General features: G+C 39.9%; 2 protein-coding genes across 5 annotated transcripts in view; one reads left to right on the top strand and one right to left on the bottom strand.

Annotated features, from left to right (window-relative positions):
• Positions 1–20,279, bottom strand: part of YME1L1 (YME1 like 1 ATPase) — a 45,937-nt gene extending 25,658 nt beyond the window's left edge. Inside the window, exons 1-8 of the mRNA XM_003930685.3 lie at positions 20,069–20,279; positions 15,430–15,564; positions 10,375–10,537; positions 8,003–8,101; positions 4,534–4,643; positions 3,090–3,240; positions 2,273–2,356; positions 418–500 (exon numbers count right to left, since the gene is read on the bottom strand). Of these exons, the coding sequence (XP_003930734.1) occupies positions 418–500; positions 2,273–2,356; positions 3,090–3,240; positions 4,534–4,643; positions 8,003–8,101; positions 10,375–10,537; positions 15,430–15,564; positions 20,069–20,101 (858 nt within the window). The 5' untranslated portion in view covers positions 20,102–20,279. The remainder of the gene's footprint in view (positions 1–417; positions 501–2,272; positions 2,357–3,089; positions 3,241–4,533; positions 4,644–8,002; positions 8,102–10,374; positions 10,538–15,429; positions 15,565–20,068) is intronic.
• Positions 20,280–21,212: 933 nt separating this feature from the next.
• Positions 21,213–26,396, top strand: part of MASTL (microtubule associated serine/threonine kinase like) — a 42,142-nt gene continuing 36,958 nt past the window's right edge. For 3 of the 4 annotated variants that reach the window (XM_074404899.1, XM_039478503.2, XM_074404900.1), the window contains exon 1: positions 21,214–21,478. In XM_074404899.1, coding sequence (XP_074261000.1) covers positions 21,293–21,478 — 186 coding nt within the window. In that variant the 5' untranslated portion in view covers positions 21,214–21,292. Of the gene's footprint in view, positions 21,479–26,396 lie in introns of all 4 variants that reach the window. The other variant, XM_039478502.2, reaches the window with a different exon arrangement.

Genomic DNA, 26,396 nt, shown 5'->3' on the forward strand with positions numbered 1-26,396 from the left:
TACATTGTCTAATATGTTTTAGGTACTGGAGTTACAAAGATCAATAAAAGGAACAGGTAAAGAAAGACCATTTATTAACTATCTGCTTTGTGCCAAGCACATACATCATCTGTAAGGATCTAAAGTAATTTGTTCAAGGTCACATAGCTAGTTAAGTATAAAAATGAATTTCAAACCTTAGTCAGCTTGACTCTGAAGTTCACATTCACCCTACTCTACCAGGCTGCTGCTTCATAAATTATACTAATCCCTGTCATAAAGCAAGATTTGATCCTTGGCTATTATTATTTATCCTAAAATACTAATGTTTCTATTACTTTTGGATACAATTTTACCTATTGTAGAATCAAGTATCAACCTTACATAGAGTATCAATTACAGAAGGTATGAAAAGGCAAGGCAATCTTCTTAACTTACGCCTTTAACATGTTCAAAGGTGACATTTTTCATCTGGACAGGATCTACTGCAGAATCAAGCCCTGTTGTTGTCCGGAAGCGGACTAAAGAGAAGAAATGTGTATATTTGATATATTAATAAAATTCCAATCACCTTATTTCTTAGATGCAAAAAAGCAAAGCCTAGAAAAATTAAATGTCTAAGAGACCTAACTTCACATAACAAATCAGAATGAGGAATAGAAACTAGGTCTTCTGGATTTCTAAACCATCTTCAAAAGTAAGTGATTCACATTAAAAAGACATATTTTAGCTGCTCTGCCTATGAAGTAGCCATTCTTTTTTCCTTTACTTTCTTAATAAACTTGAAAAAAAATTTTTTTAATAAAAAGATGTATTTGTACTTTCTAGTTAATAAAATTGAAAATTATTTTCCACTTCTCACTGTATTATCTAATGATAGAAATCTTGTATCAATGTTTCTCAAACTTTGGGGTGAATAAAACTCACTTGAGAAATGTGTTAAAATGCAGGTTCTCAGGCCACAGCACCAAAGTATGTTTGAAAATTTGAGAAAGAGCCCAGAAGAATCTGCACTTTTAACAAACACTTTGATTATTCTGATAATAACTGGTTACAGATCTACACTTTGAAATACACCGCCTTAAAGTTAGCAGAAAACACTGACATACATTAATAAAAAATTGAGGCTTAACACATTATACTTTTCATATAATCTTCTTCCTCTGACAACTGTTATTACTTGCCCTCAAATGATCTATCAGTTATGACATCATTAAGTAGAAGCCAGACAGAAAATGTCTGATAGGACAGTAAAATATTTGAGATCAATTTTGGAGAACTATTACAAGGATTTCTTAAATCTTTCCCACTCAGGTAGAAACTTCCAAATTAGAGTAGTTTATAAATGAGTAAATTGAACTTTCTAATTTCCTCAAAAGAAGCCCAAAATACTGTTAAGACAGGCTGAAAATGAGTTAGCAAAATTCAGGGTAAGAAGAAACGCTTAATAAATCAAGAACACAAAAGTTTGGAGAGCACGTTTAAAATAGTAACTTTAGAATGAACACTAATAGTTTTAGCCCACTAAAGTATTTTTTAAGAATCTACACATTGGGAGGTCGAGGTAGGTGGATCATCTGAAGTTGGGAGTTTGAGACCAGACTGACCAACGTGGAGAAACCCTGTCTCTACTAAAAATATAAAATTAGTCAGACGTGGTAGCGCATGCCTATAATCCCAGCTACTCGGGAAGCTGAGGCAGGAGGATTGCTTGAGGCTGGGAGGCAAAGGTTGCAGTGAGCCATGATCACACCATTGCACCCCAGCCTGAGCAACAAGAGCAAAACTCTGTCTCAAAAAAAAAAAGAATCTGTACATATCCTTAATATTAAACAGAATACTTTTCACACAGGGTGAAAACGGCATAGTATTTTAAAAGGTAATTGAAACCACTTAAGTTTGACACTAATACTTCATTTCAGATGAGCAAACTAGAAAAAAAAGGAAACATCTAATGTGATTTTATGAATAAACTGAGTTTATTACTTGATCTTTGAAACAGAATACTATTTCAGCTGATATTGCTATTATAAAATTCTTCCACATAATTTAAAAATTAATTAATTGATTATTTTCCTTTCACCCTGTTGACCAGGATAGTTCTTAATTTTATAATTGGACAGGTACCAGTTTCTAAAAATCTGGGAAACTAACCACTATTAGGAATAAAAGCCTAGATTCCAGAACTACATTAATGTGTTCTTTCTTTAAGGCTCAGATTAGGTATTACAAGGAATCATGTATTCAAAGAAATAAGAAACTAAGAAGTTATATAAACAAAAAAAGGTTTTACCAGACAAAAATGGGTTTTTTAAAAGTCCATAAATGCCTAACAGCAGCAGAATGAAGAGAATCAGACGCGTTCGCCTTAGGGAATCTAGGAAAGAAAAAGCCTTATATCAAATGACATTAATGAAATATGACAGCTGAATGAAATGCAAATGTTAGGTTATTGTTGATAATCGTATTTCATCGGATGCAATTTTGGAATCTGGCATTCTTTTTCACAACTGCTATGATTTCCTGTAAGTACCCTATTATCAAAAACTTCATTAAGGCCGAGCATGGGGGCTCATGCCTGTAATCCTAGCACTTTAAGAGGTCAAGGCCAGAGGATCACTTGAGCCCTGGAGTTCAAGACCACCCTGGACAACATGGCAAGATTCCATCTCTACAAAAATTAGCTGGGTGTGGTGGCACACACCTGTGGTACTAGCTACTCAGGAAGCTGAGGTAAGAGATCACTTCAGCCCAGGAAGTTAAGGCTGCAATGAGCCGTGATTGCACTACTGCACCCTGGCTCAGGCAATGAAGCAAGACCACATCTCAAAAAAAAAAAAAAAAAAAAAAAACCCAAAAAACAAAGAAACAAAAACCTTTATTAAGCCATTCACACTTCCTATTCTCCAATTTGTTTCCTCTCTTGAGAAAGGGAAACCATCAGCAGTATCTCCAGTTCTACATAGATTAAGTTACAAATACAATGGAATTTAATCAAAACAAAGATGGATGGGATGGTTCTTAGAAAAGTTACTTAAAACTTAAATGTAGGACTATGACTTCCTTTCAGTTAGTCTTCTCAAACATGGACTGTTTTCAAATCAACTTACCATTAGTTTTTTGTGTGAGTGCTTGAGCTTTCAGAAAACCTTCTGCAAAACCAGTTTTAAATGCATCTTGGTGAGCTTCAGGTATATTTTTGGTTTTCATGAGTTTGTCCAAACTCTCAACATCTGATCCTCTGTCCCGCAAGAGAAACCCCTGAATACACAGAAGACACATTAGTACTGGTTAACGACACAGTGACACCCCCCAACAATATTGTGACCACTCAAAAAAATTCACTAAAATTCTATAATTTTTACTGTCAATGTGAAGAAACAGATTAAGACTCAGCAATGAATTAAACAATAACTAGGAAACTAATACTAGATCCTATTCCTGGATCAGTCAACTAATAATATAAAGAAAGTGGCATTATTCTCTGCTAGAATGCTGTACTGAAAACAGATAGGTCACATATTATCTTAGGGTTTGATTGGCTTAATGTTTATATCCCTTTATCTCTGCTAGAGGAAAAATCTCATTAATTTACTAAATGTTTCCTAAGCACCATTCACATACTTGGCTATAAGTTCTGAAGCTGTAAAGATAAATCACTGATCTTAAAGTTCTCAGTCTACTGGAGAAATATATGTAAATAGCTAAGTTTCTTAAACCATTTTGATATTATGTTAGAAGTATTATATATGGTGGTATATAAAGGCTAACTCAGAAAGACAGGAAACATCTTATAGAGAAAAGGACATCTAAAACATGGAATAAACCATCATGAACAATCTGGTAGAGGCATGAAACAACAGCCTTCAGTGCTCAAAAAGTACAAACAACCTTATATAAGACTTCAATGCTAAGAGAAGAGAAGGGAAATGGAGGGAAGGCATATTGAAAGGTGAGAAGAGAAACATGGCAGGTAGAGGCAAAAAGCATGAAATTCCCAGTGCATCGGGTGGAGGTAAGCAATAAAGAAGAGTAATGTAACTAGATCATCATTTTAGAAAGATTAATGGGTGGCAGTCTGGAGGCTGGACTGAACACAGCAAGACTAGAGGCAAGGAGACTAAACAAGTATTCCTTAGAGTAATTTAGGCAAGAAATGGTTATAGCGCATCTATGACAGTGGAACAGATTTAAAAAATATTTAGGAGCTTAGATCAACAGGACTTTAGTGATTAATGGATGTGGGAGATGAGGCAAGATGGACAAATGTAGCTTGGCAGCCAGAATTTTAGCTTGGGTAGATGCTGCTCATTAATACAGAGAACACCTAAACAGGTGTATGTTTGTGGGAAAAAATCTAGTAAGTGGAAAGGCAAGTCTGGAGCCCAGAAGGGTTAGTGGTGTAATGATTACACAGGTTACTAATCCCTTATTATTTGTGGAAAGAAGGAAGAAAATCTATCAGCCAACAAAAGAAATCAGATATTGAAGCTCCTCACTATTTTCAACAACTTGAAAGTATTTGCTTTTTGGATCATAAAAAAGTCTAATTACCTTCACAAATGATGGCGCTATATTTTGTGTTTCAGCTAATCTCTCGGAAGTGGACTGGAGACGTCGCGTTCTTGATTTCAAAGTTTTAAAACCCCGAGACTGTATGAAAACTAAGTAAAACAATACCATTCACTGTCACTTTCAATTGTTACAGGAAAAGAAAAACACTTAAGATTCTAAAGTCTGACACCCTAACTGTATATTCCTAGTCTATCTAATTTGCCTGATGCTTCACTGTATTTTCATTTGTTTCTTTTTGTAGAGATGAGGTCTCTCTTTATTGCCCAGGCTGGCCTTGACCTCCTGGGCTCAAGCAATCCTCTTGCCTCGGCCTCCCAAAGTGCTGGGATTAGGTGTGAGCACTTAAATCTCCCATGCCCAGCCTACATTTTTTTCTATCATCCTTTATTCAAAAGGAACTTTATTTTTATGTTGATAGGGGATAAAAGTAAATCAAGAATTCAGAAGGTTATACAATATAATTTTAAAAACTGAGTATCAAATCTGATAAACTGTTATTTTTTTTCAAAAAAAAAAAAAAAAAAAAAGAAGAAGAAGAAGAAAGGAAAAAAAAAGGCCAGGTGCAGTGGTTCATGCTTGTAATCCCAGCACTTTCAGAGGATGAGGTGGGCAGATCCCAAGGTCAAGAGATCTAGACAATCCTGGCCAACATGGTAAAACCCCATCTCTATTAAAAATACAAAAATTAGCTGGACGTGGTGGCTGGTGCCTGTAGTTCCAGCTACTTGGGAAGCTAAGGGAGGAGAAAAGCTTCAACCTGGGAGGTGGAGGTTGCAGTGAGCCGAGACTGAACCACTGAACTCCGGCCTGGCGACAGACTCCGTCTCAAAACAAACAAACAAACAAAAACAAAACTTTAGCTAAGTAATTAAAATAGATTAAATCTGCACAACTGATTTTTACATGTTTCTGGTAATTCCATAATTTTTTAAAAAAAGGTGAGTGTATCAAATTAGTGTTTTTTAATTCCTCAAGCCCCAATCTCACTTGCCAAAAGTATAATCTGTTAACAATTCTGACTACCCTTCTATGCATGTATATACATGCTCTTTCTATAAACACAACTCTAGAAATAGTACCAAATTTTTTTGCAATTTTCATTTTTCTTGAATTTCTTTTTTTGAGACAGAGTTTTACTGTTGTTGCCTAACAACAAGATGTATATTGTGTATTTCTTGTCAGGATAAAACATTTACTAGGTTTTGGAGAAACTGTAAATAAAACCTACTGCTAGAATACAAGAAAGCAATTGATTTTTTTTTTTTTTTTTTGAGACGCAGTTTCGCTCTTGTTACCCAGGCTGGAGTGCAATGGCGCCATCTCGGCTCACCGCAACCTCCGCCTCCTGGGTTCAGGCAATTCTCCTGTCTCAGCCTCCTGAGTAGCTGCGATTACAGGCATGTGCCACCATGACCAGCTAATTTTTGTATTTTTAGTAGAGACGGGGTTTCACCATGTTGACCAGGATGGTCTCGATCTCTTGACCTCGTGATCCACCCGCCTCGGCCTCCCAAAGTGCTGGGATTACAGGCTTGAGCCACCACACCCGGCCAGCATTTGATTTTTATACATTCATCTGGTATGGACAATGCAGTGAACTCTTTACTTGGAACAGACTTGTGGATGATTTTCCTGAATTTTCTGGTAAACAATCATGTCATCTTTATAATTTTAATTATAATTATAATTTTACCCCTTCCTTTAATTTACATGTGGCTCATTTCATTTTCTTTTAAATTATCTTGTTCAGAATTTCCAAATTAATGCTGGAAAAAAACCAGGATACATGTTTCTAAAATTAACAGAAACATAATAGATGTTTTAAGAAATTTTTAAAGTTTCCTTCCATTTCCAGCTTTCTAAGAGTTTTAAGAAAGCACAGCAATTAAAATACATCATGTCTTTTTATCATACATTGCAATAATGTTTTTTCTAATCAATTAATATGATAAATTGATTGATTTACTAATAATGTTAAATTACTTCTGTATTCCTTAATCATGATATAATATTTTTAGCACATTTCTAGACTTGCTTTCTTCAGATTTTATTTAGGATTTCTGTTGTTAAGTGAAACTGATCTATTTTGTTCCTCTGTCATGCTTGTGCGTGAGTGTATATACATATACATACACACACACATACATATACGTACACATACATATTTACACATATATATGTACATTTATATTTACACACACACACACATACACACACACACACACACACACACATATATATGTATAAACATATATATATATTTTTAGCCAGGGTCTTGCTCTGTCACCCAAGCTGGGGTGCTATTTTGTACCTCAGCATCAACGCTTAAACCAGGTGTCTCCACAGATAGACTTCCTTCGATACACCAACACACACACACACAACACACACACGTCTTATTAGAAAGGTGTTTTTTGCTAATTTACCTAAAGATTAAACACTATATCTGTTCTGTGATTGGCCCATTTCTGGCAATCTTCAACTGTTTATTTTATCCCATCCCAGAGGCCACTTTTATTGATCTGGGGCTGAGGATTTTCCCGAGGTCTAGTGGAAGCAGAAGTACTTACCTCTTTCATGAGACTCTATCATTAGCCCTATGAAGGTAGAAAATGTCCTTTTCATTTACAACTATCACTATCACCTGACATCTATCGCTAGTGCCTAGTATTCAAAATTTTTTTTTTTTTTTTTTTTTTTTGAGACGGAGTTTCGCTCTTGTTACCCAGGCTGGAGTGCAATGGCGCGATCTCGGCTCACCACAACCTCCGCCTCCTGGGTTCAAGCAATTCTCCTGCCTCAGCCTCCTGAGTAACTGGGATTACAGGCACGCGCCACCATGCCCAGCTAATTTTTTGTATTTTTAGTAGAGACGGGGTTTCACCATGTTGACCAGGATGGTCTCGATCCCTCGACCTCGTGATCTACCCGCCTCAGCCTCCCAAAGTGCTGGGATTACAGGTTTGAGCCACCGCGCCCGGCCTAGTATTCAAAAATTATATGAATATATGCAAATCTGATTTCACTGTCAATTTGATGTCACCTACTTTACAACCCAGTGAAAGTCCTCAAATTTCTAGTCCATTAATGAAATCCCTCTGTTGTTGTTCTTTTTCTCATATACATATATTTTATAATTTCAATGGGCTTTTGAAAGTGAGAATGAGTAAGCAAATGTGCTTAGTCAATTATTTTGAAAAAAGTGTAGATAAGTTCCCTGGAGTTTGATTTATTGTAATGCTATCACACCCAAAATTCAGTTCCTATGTATTTTCCAGATTAAAAATTAAACAGAAATACCCAAACTAATCAATTCCAAATACTCTTTTAAGTCCTGTGAACTGCAAATGAATGTTTATAATCATTAATACCATTAAGAAAAACAAATCAGACGACAGTAAATAAATCTATTATTTTTTCCAAAATAGCTATGGTTGTTGCTTCATACCTGGCCAGTACTGAAGATCTGAACAAATGCTTTGAAGAGCTCTTGAATGATGTCCATACAAACAAGAGGAACGTAAGGTACTAAATATATCTAAGTTACCTGGAGGAAAATTGCAAAAAGTAAATTTTCTAATTTCCAACCAAAAAATCCTATGAAATATAAATAATTCTATCAAATATTAGGGAAATCACAATGTAAGTTTCAACTTTTATTTATCCATGATATGACTGCTTTTATGAAAATATCTAAAGCATTGCTATTTAACTACTTTACATCTCACAGTTCTTCAGTTTACTAGCTATCACTTGTTGGTTAGATTATCTTTTTTATCTGGCATACAAATATAGCTGCTTATTAAACTAAATTCTAATTAACAGTGATAACAGATGTACTGTGTTTAGGTTAAAATTACTTTTAGTTAAGAATATAAAGAGATAAAGAATTGCTCTTTCTTAGAGACAATTTCAAAAGTGGTATAATAAAACACCATAAATCATAGCTACTGTATCTTTCCCTCTTAAAGCTTCCCTAGTCATTGGGTATAAAGAAAGGTCAAGTCATGACTACTTCACTGATCCTTACTAACTCCTCTTCTTGACTATGGTGTCTCATCCTATTTTACATCCAAGATCCTACGGAAAACGTCATCAGCAGCAACAATAGAAAAAAACAGGGGTTATCATCTATTTGTGTGTCTCAGTTAGAATTCAGGGACTCTTCAAAGTACCCTTAGCATACAGTAAAAAATCCTTTCCTAATACCTCTGCCTGCCTAAATAAATCTAGCAAGCAGCTGGTGTTACAAGGAACAATCTTAAGAGTAAATGTAAATATGTAAACTAGAAGAGCAGTAGGAGTAGGAATAATAACAACATAATAACAGTAAGAATTGTATTCTACTGAACACTAACTAAGGGCTAATTATTTTAGAATAAGGCAAATTAGACAGAGGCAAATTTTTAGTCTAAGCCCTCAAACTCAAAACCATTTCATTTTTCCTCACACTTAACAGTTTTTTATGTCCTTACATTGAAATAAAGGCAAAGAAAGAGTAAAGAATTAGTTAATAATTTTAAGTTTATACAAAGTACAGCTTCAAATCAAACCTTCATTGTAAACTATTCAAACCTGCTATTTTGTTCCTGGACTTTTATGGCCTTAAGTGCCATCCAAAGAAAAACTCATAAAGTTCATACCCCTTTTCAACAGACGAGTATGAACCCACTTATTAGAATACCATACTGTTACAAGATTCAAATAAAAAAATATGTAGACATTCCACAAAATGGATAATGACTTCTTTTTATCAATGTATTCTCAGAGATTAAGTGTGTTTCTGGAATTAAATAAATGTGTGTCACCTAAAATTAAAACAAACACCACCCCCACCCCATTCTTCTAAATGCAATGTGGTATGCTGAAGGGGATCCTGGAAAAGGAAAAGAACACTTGCAGAAAAACAGTGATTTGGTAAACACAAAGTCTGTTGAAATTCAAAGTCTGTAGTTTAGTTAAAAATATTGTTCCAGGAAGGGCATGGTGGCTCACCCCTGTAATCCCAGCACTTTGGGAGGTTGAGGCACAAGGTCAGGAGTTTGAGACCAGCCTGACCAACATGGTGAAACCCTATCTCTACTAGAAATATAAAAATTAGCCAGGCGTGGTGACTACTCAGGAGGCTGAGACAGGAGAATTGCTTGAACCTGGAAGGCAGAGGTTGCAGTGAGCCAAAGTAGTGCCACTGCATTCCAGAATGGGCAACAGAGTGAGACTCCGTCTCGGGGAAAAAAAAAAAAAAAACCACAAACTGTACCAATGTTAATTTCCTAGTTTTGACAAATGTCCCATGGTTATATAAGATGTCAAAAAGAAGGGAAGCAAAATTCTGTACTGCCTTTGCAACTTGCCTGTAAATCTAATACTACACCAATATGAAAAACTGCAAAAAAAAAAGACACTCAAAAAATTCATGAAGGGGCCGGGCGCGGTGGCTCAAGCTTGTAATCCCAGCACTTTGGGAGGCCGAGGCGGGTGGATCACGAGGTCAAGAGATCGAGACCATCCTGGTCAACATGGTGAAACCCCGTCTCTACTAAAAATACAAAAAATTAGCTGGGCACGGTGGCACGTGCCTGTAATCCCAGCTACTCAGGAGGCCGAGGCAGGAGAATTGCCTGAACCCAGGAGGCGGAGGTTGCGGTGAGCCGAGATCGTGCCATTGCACACTCCAGCCTGGGTTAACAAGAGCGAAACTCTGTCTCAAAAAAAAAAAAAAAATTCATGAAGGAACCCAGCCCACAGTAAATGTTAATAAATAGTGTCTATAATTATTAACAGTGCTAAAATATTAGAACAAAAAATACATTAACATACCGTATTTATTTTCAAAGAAGGATTGTGCAGAGACATGGGATGTATGCCAGTGGGAAGAAATGTTTTTGCTTTTACAAAATCCAGGAAGTAGATTTTCTACTAGCTGATCAATCTGTCCAATTTTTAGTTCAGATAATCCAAGGTCCTTTAAGTTAAGTGAAGGCTGTAAAAGATTGGGTTAATCAAGTATGCATTAACATTATCAAGATATTTAACCTAAGGACTCCATATTATCAGTTAGAACAATTGGATTTTAAAAGTCTAACAAATATATTTCCTTTAATATTTAAAAATAAATTGATGCAAATATTTTTACAGTTCGTTTTACTGAGGTCAGTCAAATGAGGTTTGACACAGGTTAAAAAATTATATTCCCAATAGTATCCTTAAATAAAGAGATGACATTTCAGTATGAATGAGAAAAAAATTTTTTTCTAACCAGACCCAAACCACTACTGAGCTAAGCATTATGGTTCATAGAATCAAGTGAAATGGATATTTTTTCCTTCTCCATACAAGGGTACTCTGATCAAGAGCTAGTCTATTAACCAACAGTCAAGCATCTACAATGACAAGAGTGTAAGAGTAACTGCCTGCAGGGTTACAAAGTATGTTATATAAGGTCAGGGGGATTTTCCCCAACAGTGTAGAACTGATTAGAGGATAATAGTAAGGTTCTTGAATTGGTGAAATTCCATTCAAATTATAATCTTCACCAGTCCATGGAGCTTTTAAGCATCCTCCAAGTCCCTAAGCGGCCATAGACAAAAGCCCACTTGACAAGGAAATAGTATGCTTGGTTTCCATGGGACATCTCATTCCTCTGGCCTCACTGCTGAGATCCTTCCTTGAACTCAGAGGTTCTAAAGTTACCCATATCTTCTAATGAGGAAGAAAATTAAAGTCAAACCTGTGTGAAAATCAGGCAAAGAAAGTCTAAAAATCACAAAAATGTGTGAACACATACCCACCTTTAAACAACAGGATAGGGATTAGTTATTCTCTTGTCCATATGAGCTGAAAGTGAGGTACTTAAAGGCAAGTAACAATTACATGTTACTCAAACCCAAAACAGCTAAGGTGGGAGGATTGTTTGAGGCCAGGAGTTTGAGACCAGCCTAGGGAACATGGTAAAACATCATCTCCACGAAAAATTGGAAAATTCACTGGGCATGGTGGTATGCGCCCACTGTATGAGCTACTCAGGAAAAATGTTTGAGCCCAGGGGTTGGAGGTTGCTGTGAGCTATGACAGTGCCACTACACTTCAGCCTGGGCTACAGAGGAGAGACCCTGGCTCTAAAAATAAAAATGTTTCAAATAGAGGCATGGACATGGATTATGTAAATCTGGAAAGATGTCTGGAAATATGGCACACGTTTTTTACTAGCTTTAACTTGTATTCCTAGAATTCATTTTCTCAATACTAAAGTGACTATTTAAAAATACACCTTATTTCACATAGTAAGGATTAAAGGCAGAGATCATGCCTTACTCATCTACATATCCTAGCATACATCATGATGGGCACACAGTAAAAGACAGTTAAAGCCATGACGAATAAAATACTTAGAACTACTTTTAAGCTATTAAAAATGATAGATGAAGACGACTTAGGGAAAGGGTCAAACAAAAAGCCATCCGAGGGTCTGGAATATCTCAAAAAGTTTAGGGAAAGAAAAAACTAAAGAGATAGGTATGGGCAAACTGTGAAGAACTGTGTTTGAATTTAATTCTCTAAATCTGATTAGTTTTGTCTTACAGAAGAAAATAGAGGACTAAGGAAAATAGACTGGACTAGCATGCTAGCTCACGCCTATAATCCCAACACTATGGGAGGCTGAGGTAAAAGGACTGCTTCAGGCCAGATCATCAAGATCAGCCTGGTCAAGAAAGCAAGACCCTGTCTCTACAAAAATTTTAAAAATGATAAACAAAGAAGCTAGACTGGATGAGAGAGAAGGCTGATAGAACAAGTGAAAGATGGCAAGAACCTGAACTAAGCGTGACTAAGAAGGACAGACAAAGCAAATCATAGAAAATAGGCATCTGAAGAAACTTGCAGGGTAGAGGGATTGAGAGAGGGAAGGGTTCTGGACAAATGTGTCAGTTTTCAGTTGATTGTGTCCTAGCCCTTCTTCATCCTTTTTTCTGGCTCCGTGACCATGGATCTGTACCCTTTGACTATTTTTCCTTTGCCAACTGAAAAAGTGTTAATCTTTGTCAGTAAGTCACTGAAGATACAGTTGTAGGAAGGAGGTTTTGATTCCTGGTTCTGGTATGCTCATTCAGCATAGAATGCATTGGCATGATCTCAGCTCACTGCCTCCTGGGTTCAAACAATTCTCATGCCTCAACCTTCTGAGTAGCTGGAATTAAAGACAAACCCACCACACCTGGCTAATTTTTTTGTATTTTTAGTAGAGATGGAGGTTTCACCATGTTGGCCAGGCTGGTCTTGGACTCCTGACCTAAAATGATAATTCCAAGATTATCATGGGTGTCTATAACACCCATGGTTTCTAGAGTACCTGGTTCCTGTCAATTGCACAGTTTCACCAAACCCTGGCTCCTGGAGTGCACAATGGCCAGCAGGACCCAGCAGCTTCCCCTGGCACCACTCGTATCACAGCTTCTCTGATAGGACACATCCCCAGGAACAGCTTTCCCCGGTATCTTACAGGGCAGACTTCCCAGATTTCCAGCAATTTCCACTGGCATGACATCACAGCAACTTCTATACCATTCAGTGAGCCAAGACCATGCCTTCGACAATAAGCCAGGTGTGGTGGGGCATGCCTGTAATTCCAACTACTCCGGAGGCTGAGGCACGAGAATTGTTTGAACTCAGGAAGCAGAGGTTGCAGTGAGCTGAGATCCCGCCACTGCATTCTAACCTGGGCGACAGAGTGAGACTCTTATCTCACAACAAACAAACAAACAAACAAAATCCATCATCAAAGTAGTATCAGTCAATTTAAGGGAGTATTTGCAAAGTAAGGTCAAATGCAAATGATAAGTGGAGAAATACAGGGTTTGAGAGATACAGGGTTTTGTGTGTTTTTTTTTAATATAAAAGGCCTATGTTTAACACTAAGGAAATCAGCACTAACTTCAGCTAAACAAGTCTGAAAAATGGTAAACGTAGTAGCCAAATTTTAATAGAATGCAGTGTGAATACACACATAGAAAATGTATGGCATAACAAATTCATAAGACTACTAAATGAGCAAAGCAGTCTCTAAATCCACATGTGCAGTAGTATCCAACTGTTATAAAACGTAAAAAGTTTAGGAGAAAAAGATATATGAAATATAAATATAAAATGTTAACAGCCTTATCTCTGAAAATATCACAGATGAATTCTGTTTCTTCTACCTATACTAATACTTTCCAAAATTTGTAAAATGAACGTAATTTTGCTGCATGTACCAATTTCGATACTGATAATATTTTCAGTTGCAAGGCTCTCTTAGCCTGTAATTTTGAAGAACAGTATCAGTAGTAGAGTAGAAAGACAATGGACTGTGTACAGAAAAAGGCAGTAAGAGCTAGGCAAATAGTACAAAAGGAAGCATAAGATGACAAAGACAAACTTCTCATCTAATTAAACTTTTATCCCAAGACTGACCCTACAACCCCCTCAAAAGCAAGCTCTTTTCAACTCCTCCTCTACCATCCTTTGCCATTAGCTCCTGATGTCAGAACTAAGAATATAACCTATTTATGAGTTGAAGAGGCTTTGGAAACTTAATGACAGATTATAGCATCTTTTCCATGAAAAATGTATCCTGAGCTTGTAAGCAACTATCTTACTAATGAGCTTTGTAAATACAGTTCCTAGGTTCACAATTTTCAATATGATAGGAAACACTGATTTTATAATTATACGAATACTGAAAGTACAGTGTCCCAGCTTATATATTTCACTTTCCAGTACCTATATTTTGATTGTTCAATTATACTGAAAGCTCTTATAAGGCGGTAGACGACAACTTCTTACTATTTTATCTTCCTTGAAACTTGGGAGGTAATTATGGTGAGTTACCGGTGGGTTCACTGCTACTGCTAAAGAACACAAGAGAATATCTGATGGTTTCGCACAATCTAGGAGGTGCTAATACCAAGTATGATGCCAAATGAAAATTTTTTTAAAAAGCCTAAATATTTTTTAAATATGTATAACAAAAGCCAGAAATATCTTGGATTACAAAGAAGATTAAGCTGAAGGCAGATATCACTGCTACAAGTGCCTAAAGAAAGATACTTCATCCAACACAACTAATAGTACAGTTGGCCCTTGAACAACACAGACTAGAACTGCACAGATCGATACATGCACTTTCTTTCGACTCTGCCACCAGGGACAGCAAGACTGACCCCTCCTCTTCCTTTTTGGCCCACTCAACTTGAAGATAATGAAGATCTCTATGATGGTCCACTTCTACTTAACAAATGGTAAATATATTTTCTCTTCCTTATGATTTTCTTAATAACCCTTTCTTTTGGCCGGGTGTGGTGGCTCACACTTGTAATCCCAGCACTTTGGGAGGCCAAGGTAGGCGGATTGCGAGGTCAAGAGATCAAGACCACCCTAGCCAACATGGTGAAACCCCGTCTCTACTAAAAATGCAAAAATTGGCTGGGCATGGTGCCTGTAATCCCAGCTACTTGGGAGGTTGAGGCAGGAGAATCGCTTGAACCTGGGAGGTGGAGGTTGCAGTGAGCGAAGATGGAACCACTGCACTCCAGCCTGGGTGACAGAGCAAGACTCCCTCTCAAAAACCAAAAAAATTTTCTTTTCTCTATCTTACTTTATTGTAAGAATACAGTACATATTGTCTTCATGATGCTGAAAAACAAGAATACAGTACATAATACATAAAATATACAAAATGTATGATAATGGACTTTTTATCAGCAAGGCTTCCCAGTCAATAGTAGGGTATTAGTAGTTAGGTTTCTCAGGGAGGATCAATATCCTTAATCCCTCATTTGTTCAAGGGTCAACGGTATATCAAAAAAGCTTTCTCACACAACCAGGATAAAGACTTACCTCACTGCTGGGAGCCTCATGCTCAGTAACCACATCTCTATGCTGGTTTTGAGAAACTGACACTCCACTGACAGAAACAGAAGTGTTTTTTGGTGAATGGAAGGCATTGATGAGATGACTCAGAGGAATTGTAACCTAGAAAAAGATACAAGTTAAAAATTAAGTAGTTTTTTTTTTTTTTTAAATAAACAGAACAATCTTCTTTTTCTTGTCAGGATTTGTTAAGTGTTAAACACACACTATATATCAACCCTTATACTAAAAAATGTAAGTACTCAGATTTACTGCTCGTGAGAAGAAATTGGTATACTCTTTTAGGATATTATTCTGGACATACAAATCAGAAGTATCAAAAATACATATATTTCTTGTTTCCAGCAATCCAATTTATTCTAAGGAAATAATCTGACAAGTGCTTGCACATGCATAGAGAACAATTCTCATCGAAACATTTTAAAAATAATAAAAAGATGAAAACATCCAGCATTAGAGGAGCAGCAAAATAAAAAATACCACTGGTCAGGCGCAGTGGCTCACACCTGTAATCCCAGCACTTTGGGAAGCCGAGGAGGGTGGATCACTTGAGGTCAGGAGTTCAAGACCAGCCTGCCCAACACGGTATAACCCCGTCTCCACTAAAAATACGATTAGCCAGGCTTGGTGGCGGGCACCTGTAATGCCAGCTACTTGGGAGGCTGAGGCAGGAGAATCACTTGAACTTGGGAGGCGGAGGTTGTGTTGAGCCAAGACTGCGCCCTTGCACTCCAGGAGCGAAAACTCCATCTCAAAAAAAAAAAAATAAGTATATATCCAGAATGTTATACTTCTCAACTTCCCCAATGCCACCTTGATATGCTAATTCACCATCATCGATATCTGATTTTTTGCAATAGTTTCCTAAATACTCTCCCTGCTCTGCTCTTATCCAGCTGCAGTGTATTCCCAAAGGAGAATAAAAGTGATCGTATTAAAAGCAAAGTCAGTTCACATCACTCCTCTGCTCAAGCCCCTCCAATGGTTTCAGTTCTCCAGTAAGAGTAAATGCCAAAGAAAGTCCTAACAATGTGACCTATAAAGCCTTCCATGGTTTGTCTCCTCATTACCTCTCTGAATTTATCTGCTATGCTCCCCCTTCCTTCTCTCTGCTCCAGTCCAACTGGCCTCCTTGCTTTTCCTGAAAACTTATGAATAATCACACACTGTTTAGCATACAATCAAGAAATAACTGTAAGTATCCTTTGTGGAGCAGCCCAAGCAGCTGCTCTGCCTATGGAATAGCCATTCTTTACTCCTTTACTTTCTTAATAAACTTGCTTTCACTTTATAAACTCTCTTGAATTCTTGTTCAAGATCCAAGAACTCTCTCTTGTGGTCTGGATTGGGCCCACTTTTGGTAAAAATTCCAATGTTTATCTCCTCCAAAACTCAAGTTTGAATTGAGGAGAATGGCAAATTTAGTTGCCACTGTAATCCTGTTAGAAGGTGGGACCTTTAAGAGGCATTTAATTCAGGAGAGCTCTGCCATCATCAATGGACTAATGCCATTGTTGTGGGGCACAGATCATTTAATAGATGAAGACAAGAAAATAAAAACAAGAAAGATTTAGAATCTGACTCAAAATTTCAGACTTCTCATCCCATGGATAGACATGGATACAAATTTGTGACATATTAATGAATAAAGCAGACTGTAAAACTACCCTAAGTATGCATACCAGTGCTTGTCTACAGAAAAAAAGAAAGTGTGAAAGAATTTACTCTAAGATATACATCCCTGAATAATGAGATTATTATGGATGATTTATATTTTCAGCATTTTTAGCAAAAAACATGGATTTGTTTTAAGGCTACTCAAGTGAAGCAATGTATCATTTTTAAAGTCAGAAAGAAATAGTAAGTTCCTTACTCACAGCCTGGGGGCAGTAAATAAATAAATAAACAGTAACTTCCTTTGAAACTTTAAAAATAATCTAATCATTTCAAGATACAGATTTTCTGACTATTTATTTGAAAAGGTTTATTTGAATTAGTTTTATCTCTTTTCATTCACAAAAGGATTTAGGATTGAGCTCTTCTCAACAAAAATGTTTGTTGGGTCAGAGAGGTGGCTCATGCCTGTAATCCCAGGACTTTGGGAGGTTTAGGCGGGCGGATCACCCGAGGTCAAGAATTCTAGACCAGCCCGGCCAAGGTGGTGAAACCCTGTCTCTACTAAAAATACAAATATTAGCTGGGCATGCTGGCACATGCCTGTAATCCTGCTACGCCAGAGGCTGAGGCAGGAGAATTGCTAGAACCCAGGAGGTGAAGGTTGCAGTGGGCCGAGATCACACCACTGCACTCCAGCCTGGGTGACAGAGCAAGACTCTACCTCAAAAAAAGAAAAACTTCATTTTCTGTGTCTTCCTTTTACCATTTAATTTCAAGTATATTCAACCAATTGATCAACCAGGAATTCCAAATGTGTTGACCATCTTTCAAAGCAAGAAATGCCTGAGTTCCCACCATATCTGAACCCTGTTAAGACTGCTTAAAAATCCTTTATCAGCCGGGCGCGGTGGCTCAAGCCTGTAATCCCAGCACTTTGGGAGGCCGAGGCGGGTGGATCACGAGGTCAAGAGATCGAGACCATCCCGGTCAACATAGTGAAACCCCGTCTCTACTAAAAATACAAAAAATTAGCTGGGCATGGTGGCACGTGCCTGTAATCCCAGCTACTCTTGGTTTAGAGGCAGGGGCAGGAGAATTGCCTGAGGCTGAGGCAGGAGAATTGCCTGAACCCAGGAGGCGGAGGTTGCGATGAGCCGAGATCGCGCCATTGCACTCCAGCCTGGGTAACAAGAGCAAAACTCTGTCTCAAAAAAAAAAAAAAAAAAATATCCTTTATCATCTCTACCAACATCACATACTACTAACTCTCTATCCAGTTGATGGGAAATTGTCCTAAAATCAGGCCACTTAATGTGAACTAAAGAAAAGAGTTTAGTTTCAAAAACTTTAACATGATATTCAATAGGCCATGTCAGACTTCTTTATCAAACAAGCTAGGACTCCTCCAGACATTGTCATCTTGGTAAATAACACCTCCAGTGCATCCATCTGCTCAAACCCAGAAACACTTCTATCCATCATCTCTCATATCTGATCCCTCATGCAATTCCACTTTCTTCAAAATATACTGTATCTCATTCTCTTCTTTCCATAACCATTGCAACTGCCTTAATAGGGGGGTATCTTCAACTGATAACACTTCCATTCTTGCCCTCTCCTATTCTCCATACAGCAAAAAGCCAGAGTCTTTTAAAAACGAAAATCTAGTGTTTTAAAGCTTTCAATGGTTCCCACCACCACTGAAAATGAAACCAGCCATAACATATCCTTAACTCCCTGTATGATCTGCCTCAAGTCTTTTCTCTAATCTCTTTCGTCTAAACAGCCACACTAGTCTTATGCCTGCGATATCTGTTCACTCTTCGCCTGGCTAAGGCCTACTCATATTTACTTCCTATCAATATTAAGAGAAGATTCTACATTTGCTTTGCTCACCTGGTACATAACTGATGCCCAATAAACAAGCAACTGCTTCAATTTGTTAGCCAGTAGTAGCACCAAAAAAATTAAAAATTCTTAAAACGAGGGGGAGTAAAAGTTACACAAAGAAACACAATCATATTAGTCTAAACCAAGAGCGTTTATTTTCTTAAAAATAATTTTAAAAGAAATCTCAAAGTAAAAACTACTTCTTTGCAAAACTGTAAGAACTCTCAAAAAAAAAAAAAAAAAAAAAAAAAAATCTATCACAGGCCGGGCATGTGGCTCACTCCTGTAATCCAAGCACTTTGGAGGCCGAGGTGGGCGGATCACCTGAGGTTGGGAGTTCAAGACCAGCCTGACCAACACAGTGAATGAAACCCCGTTTAAAAAAAAAAAATTAGAAAAAAAATCTATCACAATGTCACTATCAAAAAAAGAGACTGGAATGAAGCAAGAATAAAACATTGTCACAAGTGATTACCCACAAAAGCTGTAATGAAAACCCTTGAAATCATTTTTCTCTTCACTACCTTTTGTTTTACAAAACAATAAGGATGAGGCTCGGAAGTACATACATTAGTTATTTCTGCAAAAAGAGCAAAAAAATGCATGACTTGCCATTCAAATTATTACTCCATGTTTGGGTTAAATTTAAATTCCATTTAAAAGGAAAGAAAACAGGGATCAGGGTCGTGAACACTAAAGCCGGTGGAAAGTCAGAAGAAAAGGGAACATTAGCCGCTCCCTTTACACCTGCGGTGGAGACATTTCCCCAGTCCGCATCCCCGAACGCCGGACACTGAACAAAGCCGGACGGATTCTCTAGCAAAAATTCCACTCAATCAGTTCGATAAGCCAGGGTCTCTCTCTCCCTGACGCTCACATCCCGCCTCTGCCGCCAACAGCTTCATCCTCAGCCCTGAAGTCTCGGGCCCACTCTCAGCGTTGTCTGCTGATCCACTCTACAATCATGGTTCTAGCGATGAGTTAATCGTTTCCGCTCTAGAGTCTCTTTAGAGAAATCTCTCCCACAAACGCAATATACAAACAGCCGCGGACAGGTCGGAAGGAAAAAAAAAAAAAAAGGACTGAAAACCGGACTCACCTGGGGTTGAACCGTGCTCGACAAGGAAAACATCTCCTGCGGGCCCTCAGCGACCTCACCCGCCTGCCGAAACTGCCCCTCTGTTCCTGGCCTGGCGGGGAGGCGCTGAGCCCTTCTTTTTTCCTTTTTCTCCCCCTCGTTGCCCCTCACTCCTCCCAGGAACGGAAAATGGCCTCCCCTTCCTACAGCTACTGCAACGACAGACAATCCGCCCCGGAAGACGAGGCGCTAACGCAACAGTACTTCCGGGGCAAGTGGGCGCCCTCCCCGCCGAGTGCCTACGCGTTCTTGGCAGCCCGGATGTAGTTGGTATTTACAGGGAACATTACTTGTAAACATATTTGCAAGTCTCTAAAGGCCTTCAGCTGTTTTTGTGTGTGTGTGTTTTTTTTAAGAGTGTCGCTTTGTCGCCAGGCTGGAGTGCAGTGGCGCGATCTCTGCTCACTGCAACCTCCGCCTCCCGGGTTCAAGCAATTCTGCCTCGACCTCCCAAGTAGCTGGGACTACAGGCGCCCGCCACCACGCCCGGCTAATTTCCTTCAGATTTTCTATAGTTTCCATATGAAATCTACTGACTAGGTCTTGAGCAATAAGGTCTTTTGCTACAATTTAGTGCTCTTTCCCTCACGCTAAATCGAAAATTCTCCCTGTTGGTTCTCATCTGTTTCAGTCAAGGAAATTACATCCTGGGAAAACGTCGGATGACGGGAGCGGCCACCCGCTTCCTGCCCATCCAGTTTCTCCACATTCGGTGCTTTCAGTAGCTCCCAGACCTCATCCCTGGCCGTCGCTATACTAAAGAGTCCGAACTGGTTTCTACGCCTTTAGCGGGTGCGAGGTCGTGTCTGGGAGAAGGACCGCTTCCCACCCGCCTCGCTAGGAGGCCGGGAGAAATCTCTTCAAATCCTGCGATTTAGAGTCCAGTCCCAGCCGTGTCGTTTCTGGTCGGTTCAGAACTGTTTGTGCCTCCTCCCTGATGATGAATGATGTCAGTGGGGCCGCGGTCACCGCCCACGAAGAAGCTACTGCTGCGGAGTCGGGCCTTTCCCGGCGTCCAAGCTCTGCCCCGTCCGTCTGCTGAGTGGAGGTGACTAGGGCGGGACGCAGCGGCGCGGTGACGTCACGGCCGCGCGGCGTGGGCGGAGCCTCACTTTGAACCCAGTTGGCGGGAGTGGCTGCTGGCAGAGAAGCGGCGGCTGCGGGTTCGCGGTAAGCTGTCCAGCGATGGAGCCCGCCGCAGGGAGCGAGAAGGATGCTGGAGGAGGCGCGGCTACCGAGGAGGGCGTGAATAGGATCCCGGTGCCAAGACCGCCCTCCATTGAGGAATTCAAAATAGTGAAGCCCATTAGCCGGGGCGCCTTCGGGAAAGTGTATCTGGGGCAGAAAGGCGGCAAATTGTATGCAGTAAAGGTAGGAAGTCAAGGAGGAGCAAAGGAAGGAGTCAGGCCCTTCGGCCCTCCTTCCTGCTCTCTCGTCGTGGGCAGGCCCCGGGGCTGCTGGATCGGGGAGTCTGGGTAGCCCGACTTGCTGAAGCCTGCAGAGCCCTGGAAGACGACCTCTTTTGGGGACGACATCAGCGGTCGGGTCGGGTGTCTCGCCTCTGCTCCGCCCTTCCCTCCATATCTCGGATGCCCAGTGAGAACAGCAAAGTTTGACCCCCTTCTCCCTGCTCAGCGTTAGCAAATGAGGAAACTGAGGCCAAAGGCAAAGGGACTTGACCGAGGTGATTACATCGGCCTTAGTTCAACATGAACTTGAAGCCAAAGCCCTGATGCGTAGTCTCACCCAGACTTGAGTCAGGTTTCTAAATCCAAAAGGATTTAGTAATTCGTGGTTTTGTTTACCTTGTTTTTTTGCTTTCACGTGCAGAATTGCCGAAATTTTTCTACCATAGAAGAGTGATTAGTTTGTAGGCACTGATGCCTTTTTAACTCTTTTTTTTTTTTTTTTTTTTTTTGAGACGGAGTTTCGCTCTTGTTACCCAGGCTGGAGTGCAATGGCGCGATCTCGGCTCACCGCAACCTCCGCCTCCTGGGTTCAGGCAATTCTCCTGCCTCAGCCTCCTGAGTAGCTGGGATTACAGGCATGCGCCACCATGCCCAGCTAATTTTTTTTGTATTTTTAGTAGAGACGGGGTTTCACCATGTTGACCAGGATGGTCTCGATCTTTTGACCTTGTGATCCACCCGCCTCGGCCTCCCAAAGTGCTGGGATTACAGGCTTGAGCCACCGCGCCCGGCCGCCTTTTTAACTCTTAACCAGGAGGAAGATGCTCTGTTTTCTGTTAAGTCTTTAATAGTTTTTTTTTTAAGACGGAGTGTTGCTCTGTCGCCCAGGCTAGAGTGCAGTGGCACCATCTCGGCTTCCTGGAACCTCTGCCGCCTGGGTTCAAGCGATTCTCCTGTCTCAGCCTCCCAAGTAGCTGGTATTACAGGCACGCTCCACCACACCCCTTGATTTTTGTATTTTTTTTAGTAGAGATGTGGTTTCACCATGTTCTTTTCGTCCTGTTGGCCAGGCTCCGTCCACCTCAGCCTCTCAGAGTGCTGGGATTACAGGCTTGAGCCACTGCGCCTGGCCCTGTTCTTATTTTTTATTTATTTATTTTTTTCAGGCAGAGTTTTGCTCTTGTCGCCCAGGCTGGAATGCAGTGGCGAAATCTCAGCTCACTGCAACCTCCGCCTCCAGGGTTCAAGCGATTCTCCTGCCTCAGCCTCCTGAGTAGCTGGGATTACAGGCATGCCCCACCACATCTGACTAATTTTTTGTGTTTTTAGTAGAGATGGAGGTTTCGCCATGTTGGCCAGACTGGTCTCAGACTCCTGACCTCAAATGATTCTCCAGTCTTGGCCTCCCAAAGTGCTGGGATTACAGGCATGAGCCACCACACTTGGCATTATGAAATTTTTGTGTTAGTATTACCTATTTGTTTGATGTGTCTTCTGGATTCTTTTTACTCGTTTGGCCTTTGCCAGGATTGAGTTTGGAATATTCTTTAAATTTGTAACTGTCACTTCCAGGTTATATTCTAGCTTTGCAGTTTGATGTAGATTAATTTACAACCTGTTGTATAACCAAAAGATCTCATTAAGTGAGCCCATTGTTTTCTCTTCAAATCTTCTATTGTGAAATCTAGAATGCACTTTTATGTAGAGTAGGTTGAAATATGTCCTAAGCCAATCCTTTGTCCATGCAGCAGTATGTATCATTCTAAAAACATTCAACATGTATCAAGCTGTTCTGTTCATTCTTGGTACTCATCCATTCCTGTGGTTTCACATAACTCACATTGCTGCACTGAGTGAAGGCGGTAAAGGAAATGGGAAACCAGCAACCTGTCAGTGGGATTTCACCTTCCTATTGAACATTGCCAAGTGAATATCTAGCACACACCTCCAAATTATACTTGCCTAACCTTAACCATTCTCTCCACCTAACTGCCTAAACTCTGAACCTCCTGTATTCTCTCTCTCCATTAAATGGCACCACTGTCATCCCTGACCTTCAGACTAGAAACCTGAATCATTTTAACTTTATTTCATTTCTGTATCTCTCTCAGTATTCCTGTCAACTTTCATCTCCTTTAGTCATTCTTTTTACCCATTTCCATTCCCAAGTCCCTGTCCAAATACAGGCTTTCACTTTTCCCCCTATTTGATTACTTGTAAAGGTACAGTCCGGATACAGTGGCTAACCCCTGTAATCCCAGCACTTTGGGAGGCCGAGGCAGGTGGATCACCTGAGGTCAGGAGTTCGAGACCAGCCAGGCCAACATGGGGAAATCCCATCTCTACTAAAAATACAAAAATTAGCCAGGAGTGGTGGTCCCTCCCTGTAATCCCAGCTATTCAGGAGGTTGAGGCAAGAGAATCACTTGAACCCGGGAGGCAGAGGTTGCAGTGAGCTGAGATTGCACCAATGTACTCCAGCCTGGGTGACAGAGCAGGACTCTGTCTCAAAAAAATTAAGTTAAATTAAATTACATTTTAAAAAGGCCAGGCACGGTGGCTCACACGTGTAGCCTGTAATCCTGCACTTTGGGAGGCCAAAGTAGACTGATCACCTGAGGTCAGGAGTTCAAGACCAGCTTGGCCAACATGGCGAAACCCCATCTCTACTAAAAATATAAAAATTAGCTGGATAGTGGAGTGCACCTGTATTCTCAGCCATTCAGGAGGTGGAGTTTGCAGTGAGTCGAGATCATGCCACTGCACTCTCTAGCCTGGGAGACAGGGCGATGCTCTATCTAAAAAAAAAAAAAAAAAAAAAAAAAGGTACAATTCAGTGGCTTTAGTAAATTAAATAGTTGTATAACCATCACCATAGTCCAATTTTAGAATATTTCCATTGCTGGAAGACCTCTTCTGCTCGTTTAGTGTCTACACCATTAACACTCCCAGCCCCAGATAACCGCTAATCTACTTTCTGTCTTTATAGGTTTCCCATTTCCAGACATTTCATATAAATGGAATCATACAATAAGTGACCTTCTGCATCTGGTTTTTTTCATTTGACATGATGTTTCTGAGGTTCATCATGCTTTATTTCCATATGTAGTCTGTTGGAAGAGCCTCCTAACTAGAATAATTATCTTCGTTTTTTCATTCATTCTTTACACGTAAACTTATATGTAAACTCAAGTTCAAACTCCTTAGAAAAGCAGCCATGTCCATAGTTCTGGCTCCGTATTTCCACTTTATCATCCTCATACCCTGTCTTTTAGCCGCAGGAGACAATTGGCTAATCCCTCAATGCTGTGCATTTTCTTGCTTCTGTGCTTATGTTTATGCTGGTTCCTTCTTAAGTGTTTTCTTCCACCCTTTTCCGCCCTTCGCCTTTTTTTTTTTTTTTTTTTTTTTGAGATGGAGTCTTGCTCTGTCACTGAGGCTGGAGTGCAGTGGCACATCTCAGCTCACTGCAGTCTCCACCTCCCAGATTCAAGATATTCTCTTGCCTCAGCCTCCCAAGTAGATGAGATTATAGGCTCATACCACAACACCTGGCTAATGTTTGTATTTGTAGTACAAACAGGGTTTGGCCATGTTTGTCAGGCTGGTCTCGAACTCCTGACCTCGTGATCTGCCCACCTTGGCCTCCCAAAGTGCTGGGATTGCAAGCATGAGCCAACATGCCTAGCCTCCACCTGTTTTATTCATGTATTAAGATTCATCTTAGCCGGGCGCGGTGGCTCAAGCCTGTAATCCCAGCACTTTGGGAGGCTGAGGCGGGTGGATCACGAGGTCAAGAGATCGAGACCATCCTGGTCAACATGGTGAAACCCCGTCTCTACTAAAAATACAAAAAGTTAGCTGGGCACGGTGGTGCGTGCCTGTAATCCCAGCTACTCAGGAGGCTGAGGTAGGAGAATTGCCTGAACCCAGAAGGCGGAGGTTGCGGTGAGCCGAGATTGCGCCATTGCACTCCAACCTGGGTAACAAGAGCGAAACTCCGTCTCAAAAAAAAAAAAAAAAAGATTCATCTTAGCTCCCCTTCAAACCTTTCCTGATCTGCCAGACCCATCTCATTGAATTGGTTATTTTATGTGTTCCCGAGTGTTTTGCTTTTCCTTCTACAGTACTTAATCATGATCAGTTGTTGAAATGAAAACAGCCATCCATTGGTTCTATCAGTATTTGCTTAGCACCCACCCTCTTTGTGTCTAGAAACTGGAGAACAATGGGGAAGAACACAAACGTGTCCTAATAGCCAGTAGAATGATAGGAAAAATCATGTTACTGGCTTGCTTTTTCAATTTCCCTTGGCTTGAAAGGAGTTAAGGCAGGAATTTACCATGTAGTAATGATTTTATTAAGTGCTCTAATAAATCATTGAAAGAAATATGCCTGGATGGGCGTGGTGGCTCGGGCCTGTAATCCAAGCACTTTGGAGGCCTAGGCGGGTGGATCACGAGGTCAAGAGATCGAGACTATCCTGGTCAACATGGTGAAACCCCGTCTCTACTAAAAATACAAAAAACTAGCTGGGCATGGTGGTGCATGCCTGTAATCCCAGCTATTTAGGAGGCTGAGGCAGGAGAATTGCCTGAGCCCAGGAGGCGGAGGTTGTGGTGAGCCGAGATCGCGCCATTGCACTCCAGCCTGGGTAACAAGAGCGAAACTCCGTCTCAAAAAAAAAAAAAAAAAAAAAAAAAAAAAATATATATATATATATATATATATATATATATATATATATATATAAAAAGAAATATGCCTTTTTTTCTTATAGCAGTCCTGAGAATTGATGTCAGTGTTACTGACTACTCAGTTTAGTATTCCAACATTATTTTTATTTATTATTAGTTTTATTTCTATTTTGTTATTGGTGT

This window comes from Saimiri boliviensis, chromosome 8, assembly GCF_048565385.1.
Source record: "Saimiri boliviensis isolate mSaiBol1 chromosome 8, mSaiBol1.pri, whole genome shotgun sequence".
In the NCBI taxonomy this organism is placed as follows: domain Eukaryota; kingdom Metazoa; phylum Chordata; class Mammalia; order Primates; family Cebidae; genus Saimiri; species Saimiri boliviensis.